The sequence below is a fragment of the Takifugu rubripes genome, chromosome 6 (genome assembly GCF_901000725.2).
Source record: "Takifugu rubripes chromosome 6, fTakRub1.2, whole genome shotgun sequence".
NCBI classification, from domain to species: domain Eukaryota; kingdom Metazoa; phylum Chordata; class Actinopteri; order Tetraodontiformes; family Tetraodontidae; genus Takifugu; species Takifugu rubripes.
In genome coordinates this window covers 1,026,552-1,033,802 of record NC_042290.1, presented here as the reverse complement: position 1 = coordinate 1,033,802, position 7,251 = coordinate 1,026,552, and the positions used below count along the sequence as shown (strand labels likewise).

The window sequence follows — 7,251 nt, the reverse complement described above, 5'->3', positions numbered from 1 at the left end:
GCTCTCTCTCCACCACTCTGCTCTGTTTTATCTTGTTTGTGTCTTCTCCCACCATTAAACTGTCATTCACTCTCCTTAGAGCTCTTTTAAAGCCATCTTTATATCCAACCATGACGTTCTGTACATTTTTCATCATCAGGGTTTATAAAACACAAATATCAGCAATAGATCTGTATTTCCTGCGTCTTGTACCATCACCTCTCGCCTGTTTTCAGGATATAAAACACTAATTCTCTGCGTTTGTGTGGAGGGCTGTTTGGTGAGGGTTTTTACCACCCTAACCCGTCTGCCTCCCTCTCTACAGCATCACCATGGGTTTGCCGCTGAATCCACCCGCAGATTCTGCTCGCTCGTCTCGCCACGCTCTTTCTCTCATTGCTACGGCTCGTCCACCTGCCTTCATCACAACCATCGCCAGAGAGGTGACCCTCCCACTCGCATCGTTCTAACAGCACTTCTCTGCATAATTCCACTCTTTTTAAGGTGGTTCGTGTTAAAATGTTATTGCATTAGACCTATGCTCGCCCCCCCCAGGTCCATCGATACAACGCGGCTCAGGCCAACTCTCAGTCACAGCAGAACATTCACACCACCACTCTGGCCAGAGCAAAGACCGAGATCCTGCGGGTCATCGACATCCTGATAGAAAAAATGCCTGGCGATGTCGTGGACCTATTAGTCGAGGTAGGAGTTGAAAATACCCATATTCTAAAGCTGCTGCTGCTGCCTTCAGCATTGAATGGTCCTCTCACCTTGTCCTTTGTCTCCCGTCCTCCTTTAGGTCATGGACATCATCATGTACTGTATTGAAGGTTCTCTTGTGAAGAAAAAAGGTCTTCAAGAATGTTTCCCTGCCATTTGCAAGTCAGTGTGTGTTTCAACCTGCAAAATTAAAAACATCCTGTCTTCTGTCCTGTAAATATTCAGTGGTGTCAGCAAAAGATGGACATTTTTGTCTGTTTTGAACAGGTTCTATATGGTTGGTTACTGTGACCGCAGCCACCGCATCGCCGTTGGAGCCCGTCAGGGTTCCGTGGCCCTCTACGACGTCCGCACAGGAAAATGCCAGGTATGGATGAAGAGCACAAAAGGGATTAGCTGCTTTATGAGGTGAAGGCTGGCTGCCCCTCTTTGTCCAGTCCATCCAATATGATATGTGCATAGGCCACATATCATATATACATACAGTGGAATACCGCCTGGTCAGCACACATAATTAAAATTCCTTTGAGATTTTTCATACACAGAAATGTTGAAATACTTGAAAGAAGTCAGTAAGACTTAGAACATGATAGAAAAGGAAGAGATGTGGATAAAGAAGAGAGAAAAACAATCTGAAACAGGAAGAGGAGGGAAGGGAAGAGTGTTTAAGCAACTGGTTTCCCTTCTGTCACTAATGAATTAAGGCCAAAGCACCAAGTCTGTTAATCAGGCTCGTGTCTTTGTGCGCAGCTATGTGTGATTATATGTGTCTGCGTACGTGTGTGTTTGTGTGGGTAATTTGCTGCATATTGATTTGCAGTAACCTGAGCAGTCTAGTCTGGTGAAAGGGTCATTTAGATCCTGTAACAGCTATGGCCCCCGTTCACCCCACATTTAGTTCGAGTTTAAGTGTGTACACGTGTCTTTCTGAGCCTCATCCATTGTGTATGCAACTATTTGCCTCAAAGTGCTCATATAGTAATAACATCCATGCTTGTTTATTACCATTTGCTTTCTTACTGTTTATTTAGTAAGAATCCTAATTTTCCTATAATTATTCTAATTATTCTGAGGTTGTAAATTATACTCTCCAATGCAAAATGTGAAGGTCAAATATGAAGCTGGTGTTATTCATGTGATCACAAAACTATTGTGACCAATGATAATTATATGTTTATGTACCTTAAGAGCAATTTAGAGAGTTTAAGGGGCGATTATGGGAGGAATTTAATGTTTCAGGGGACATACGAGTTTTATTTGTCTGTGTGTGTGCGTGTGTGTGTGTGTGTTTCCAACCGTACCTTGCCTGCATGGCCATCTGGCACAGCTTTGATCAGTTTCCGTGAACAGCCCTTTGTCAGTTGCATTAGTGTGTGTGTGTGTGCGCGTGCGTGCATATCTGTGCGTGTGTGTGCATGTGCAGCTGCTTGCTGTGCTTCTTTAACAGACTCTGCTGAGTCTACTAATTGAACACAAAGAAACAATCTGAGCGAGCTTCCTTTCCGTCTGCATCTGTTTCTTTCTGTTAGGGTTGAAAGCAGATGAATCATTTTAGAACTGCTGTTAAGCTCAAGTGTGTCTCAGCTTCACAACTTGCTGCTGCTGCTGCTGCACATCCCATCACAACCCAACCAGTGGGGCCATAAACTGATAAATCCCATAAAGTTAGCAGCTGTGTGAGGACTACAGTGGCGATGGGGACAGTGTTCGGATGTATCAGACAATTATGATTTCCTGCCCTTTAATCCTTTATCACGCTGTGTGTGGAATAACAGCCAGGCATCATTTCATGATGTGCAGAGAGAAAAGGATGCTGGGATGTGACACGTTTTTGCTTTCACCCCTTTATTCAAGCAGTGGTTTAGTGGTGGCATCACTCTTCAAAGATCTCCTGTTTCTGGTTTAAAGACACCATCAAATACAGTTCTGGTGAGAGAACGGCTGAGATCATGTCGATGAGCAGTTGTCCATGTTTGTGTGAGATTTTACGGGATTTTCGTGGGCTTTGTGTTGAAGTTTCACTGACTGTGGTGATGACGTGTTGTTGCTGCTGCTCATTAAGAGCAGCACGGATGGAAAATCTGATTTTAAGGCCTCACCAAAGAAAAGTTAAGGGTAGTAAGGGAGGCAAAGATGTAAACAGCCATTGAGACGTCGGTGGGAGCAGGTCCACTAGGGGGCGCTGGCAGCAAAATGTCCAAATAATCCATCTCTTCTCAGCACACTGCTGGAATCTAATAGGATTTTCCCTCAAAGGATGGACAAAACGAATTAAAATGATGAGATTTCATTTCATTGAGTGCTTTTCCAGCTTTAATCACCAAAGCAGTATTATTTCATGGTGCAGGGGCCTTAGGCAACATATCTTAATCTCATCTGGAGGTGAGAGTTTGTAATCCCAGTCAGAGGCATCGCCTGGGTGGGGATTTCCTTGAAGGGGGTTTATTACTTTACCCCCCCTGCATCTGCCGGGACACTTTATTGTGTTACGCCACAGAGTAGCGTGGCATTATGTTGTCCCTGGAGTTCTGAAGGCGAATGGCAGCATCTGTTGGACCAGAAACTGCCCTCATCTGATGGAATTATCTCACCCAAACCCAACACTTAGTGTCAGGGAAAATCTGGGCAGCGAGACCAGTTTCTCTCAGACACCTTGATGAAATTTCTTCTACCTCTGCTGGATGAGAAAAACTGAATTTACTGTAGAGCCGAACTTCAACCTCAGTGTAGATTTATCAGCAGGAGGAACCCTGTGGAACTCCAGAACTCCACCAGGAGCCTCAGGGTGCACAGAGGCCTGACTCAGAGCATCTGCACACGCGCGTGCACATGATAAATCACAAACAACTCCTCATCTACATGTGAACACCTTCACAGGAACAAACCATGAGAGAACCATGAGGTCCTGAGGAACCAGATGCTGTGTGGTTTTCTGAACCAGCTTGTACATATAAGGTTTAATCCACGTTATGTGTCCATGTGACCCATTTAGAACCATAAACAGGTGAGATTAAGACTTGACTGGTACTACTCTGGAGCAGGTCCTTTTATAGGTGAGTGGAAGAGGAAGCGTCCGTCTCCAAAGCTCCGATGGTCACAGCCAGACCAGCAGAGGCTGAGAGGAGTTCTCTTCGCTCAAGGAATGTTAATGACGCTTTTTCTGTGGGTTCCAGAACATCCATGGACACAAGGGTCCAATCACAGCCGTGTCGTTCGCTCCTGATGGGCGTTACCTGGCAACCTACTCAAACGCTGACAGTCACATCTCCTTCTGGCAGGTATGGCACCACCTGTAACAGAACTCCCACACTCAGATTATTTCCTGCTATTATTATTTTCACCTGTGAGTCAGATAAATATGATAATATCAACCCAACAAACAGATGTTTGGCAGAAGGAATTTTGAAACCTATCTGGATGATATTAGGCACACTAAAGACTCCCATTTACTTAAATAAAATCTGAAAGTGAGTGTGAGAGAAAGAAATACCCAAATGTTTGTTCTAGTTCTTTTTCTTATTTAGGTTATCTGTAAATCAGTTTAAATATAAGTTAAACTGCACAACAAAGATCATCTAAATGATGTTAATACAAGAACAGACAAACATTCCAGCAGGTAAAACACACACACACACACACAAATACACACAGTTACATACACACATATAAGTGCACACACACACAGTCTCTCTTCCCAGAATTGTTATTTTGAATGAAAGTTCTTTACAACCTTGGACATGATGGTCTCTGCACACACACACACACACACACACACACACACACACACACACACACACACACACTAATGGCATTACTGTAAGCATAAACCGCTTCTAGTGCTCCGACAAGACGGCTGCTGTGGTAATAAGTCAGCAGACGCTCTGTCGGTGTCTGCGCGTCTGTGACTGTGTGTTTGTGTTTATGTGTGTGTGTGTGTGTGTGAAATCGTGAGTGAAATCAGTGCACGTGCTGGGGTTTGGTGGGGGTCATCTCAGCAAATGATTTTCTACTGGCTGAGTTTTTCTTTACACACACAATAATATGATATAATGCAGTAATTTAATAGTCTGGAGTTAAACTAGTGTTTCCTCACAGATCAGCAGAAATGAAACCAGAATATCTGTAATATAATTTAGGACGGGACTCTTGGCCAGTGAAAACAGATCATCTACTGTATTATTCCTTTTAAAATCTGGGACAGAGCAGAACTAAAGGACACGGACCCAGAATGTGGAGGAGTCGGCTGGAGCTGATTTAGGCTCTGATGAACCGGTTTTAGGGGCTCGCTGTCCTGCGGCTCTCCCCTCTTAGGCCACATGTTGCAGATGCTTTCAGGAGCTTGATAGATTCTTGTTCTCCTCAGATGAACACCAGTCTGCTGGGCAGCATCGGGATGCTGAACTCGGCCCCCCAGCTCCGCTGCATTAAGACCTACCAGGTTCCACCAGTGCAGCCAGCATCCCCAGGTTCCCAGAACCACCTGAAGCTGGCCCGTCTCATCTGGACCTCCAACCGCAATGTCATCCTCATGGCCCACGATGGCAAGGAGCACAGGTTCATGGTGTAGCCCCCTCATGGTGGTGTCGAGGAGGCTTGGACTGGAGGAAGCGTGACCGTATATCAGATCTCTTGTGATTGGTGTGTTTACAGTGTGTGTTGTTCTTGTCTGACACTTCCCATCATTCCTGCATGCCTGCTGGGTTTCCCTCACTGACGTCCTGTCAGAAGATGCAGCATCACAAACAGAAGCCTGGAGTCTTCTTGTGGGCCCGCCCGGGCGATGGTGACCTCCTGCTTCCTTCATTTTACAGATGCCACATTTGTTTTTGGAGGTGAACTTGTTTTAATCAGACGGAAGTTCAAATTTGGCTTGGATGAGTCCTCATTCAGGTCTGAAGCTTCTGGCTTGGTTGGTGTTGTCCACCTTCTCCTGACCATCCCTTCACTCACAAATCTTCATCTCACAGCCTCTTATGGCTTCAGTATGGTGTGTGTGTGTGTGTGTGTTGTGTGTTGTGTGTGTGTGTGTGTGTGTGTGTGTGTGTGTGTGTGTGTGTGTGTGTGTGTGTGTGCGTGTGTGTGTGTGTGTGTGTGTGTGTGTGTGTGTGTTGATGCCTCCTTCTAATCATTCTCCTGTTTGACTTGATTTAAACTCACAGGAACCTTTTGTGTTCTTTTATTGTGTGTTAGTTTTTTCTATTTTAAATCACGGTCGGCTCTGCCAGCATCTTTCCAGTTGTTTCTTAGATTATTTATTTTGCTGTCAGACCGACGTCGACTGTTTTCCTTTGCGAAATGCAACTTTGAGTTCGGACGATGGATCAGCTTTGTTATTTTTTATTTATTTTAGCTGGAGTCACATGACATTGGTGTTGTTGGAAACAGCTTCAGCATCTTTTTGTAAGGAGCTGCCTGTAGGTCAAGAGGTCCTCTTCATTTAGAAACACACACGTTAAAGCAGAGAGCAACATAATAATCCAACAAGGCCTCATTTCAGAGCTGCCTCTGGGATTCCACCACCGCCACTTCTGACCTTTTAACCTTTTATCATCCTGTCATGGGAAGAGGTTTTTTTCTCTGTTTTTCTTTTTTTCTCACATGTATGTTTTGTAAAATTGAGGCTTTTTTTTGCTCTAATTGCCTGAATAAAAAGAATCAGAGTTTAGCTGTTTTTACTTTGCCTGAGCAGTGAAACTGTCTGTCTTGTTTTAGGACCTCTTTAACGACCCTGTTTTCTCTTTGGAAGCCTCCATTTTGTTCTCCTCTGTCAGTTTGTCAGGCAGCTTCTGACACTGTTACACACCTGTAAACTGGAGTGTGTCAAAGCTTTTCACAGCTTCTCCATCCAGCAGCTTGTCTGATGGGTTTCTGGAATCACCAGAGGTTCAGACAGCTTTGAGATCTTAATCTGGTCCTGTTCTCCAACACACTGCTCTAGTGGAAATATGATTTTTGGCAGCCTCAAGGGAGAGGAAAGGTGAGAAAAATAAAGCAGAAAGAGCTGAAGAGTAAGTAACAGGATCAGGTCGTTCACCCAGAAAAAGAAGCTTCTTTGGTCAAACTGAAGTCAGAGGCTGAGAACCAACCTTCTGTTTTCACCAGCGTCACCACAGGACAGCTGAGATCGTCTGTTCTAAACACAATCAGCAGATGTTATCATCATATTTAGGTTTATGCTGTAAACTCTAGCTGAATTTACGTGTTACAGTGCATGTATATAAGGGTAGGTGCAATCTGCGTCATATAAGCCGTATCATATATCAGAAGTGTTGTAGGTGTTGACGTCTTGTCCAATAAAAAGGAAAAACTCAAATGTGTTTTTGTGCATCTTTTTCAACGGTGAGATTATTTTTCCTGATGTCTTCAGTGAAAGAGTTGCTTTTTGTCTTTAATTAACTGGCTTTGCTCACCGTGGTAACCGTGCTCTTATCGATCTCTGATCACAGAACCAGATCGATCATTTCCTTTAATCTCACATTCAGAAAAGTCTGGTTTCATCTGATGAAGTCGGTTCATAATTTAAGGAGGAATAATCAACATTCAGTCATC

At 44.1% G+C, this 7,251-nt stretch overlaps 1 protein-coding gene across 1 annotated transcript; it reads left to right on the top strand.

Annotated features, from left to right (window-relative positions):
- Window positions 1-293: 293 nt before the first annotated feature.
- Window positions 294-5,691, top strand: LOC115250212 (WD repeat-containing protein 7). The gene is made up of 6 exons (XM_029837896.1): window positions 294-422; window positions 535-684; window positions 782-864; window positions 970-1,069; window positions 3,876-3,980; window positions 5,066-5,691. The coding sequence occupies exons 1-6, from the start codon at window positions 312-314 to the stop codon at window positions 5,267-5,269; spliced, it is 753 nt and encodes a 250-aa protein (XP_029693756.1). The 5' UTR covers window positions 294-311; the 3' UTR covers window positions 5,270-5,691.
- Window positions 5,692-7,251: the final 1,560 nt, after the last annotated feature.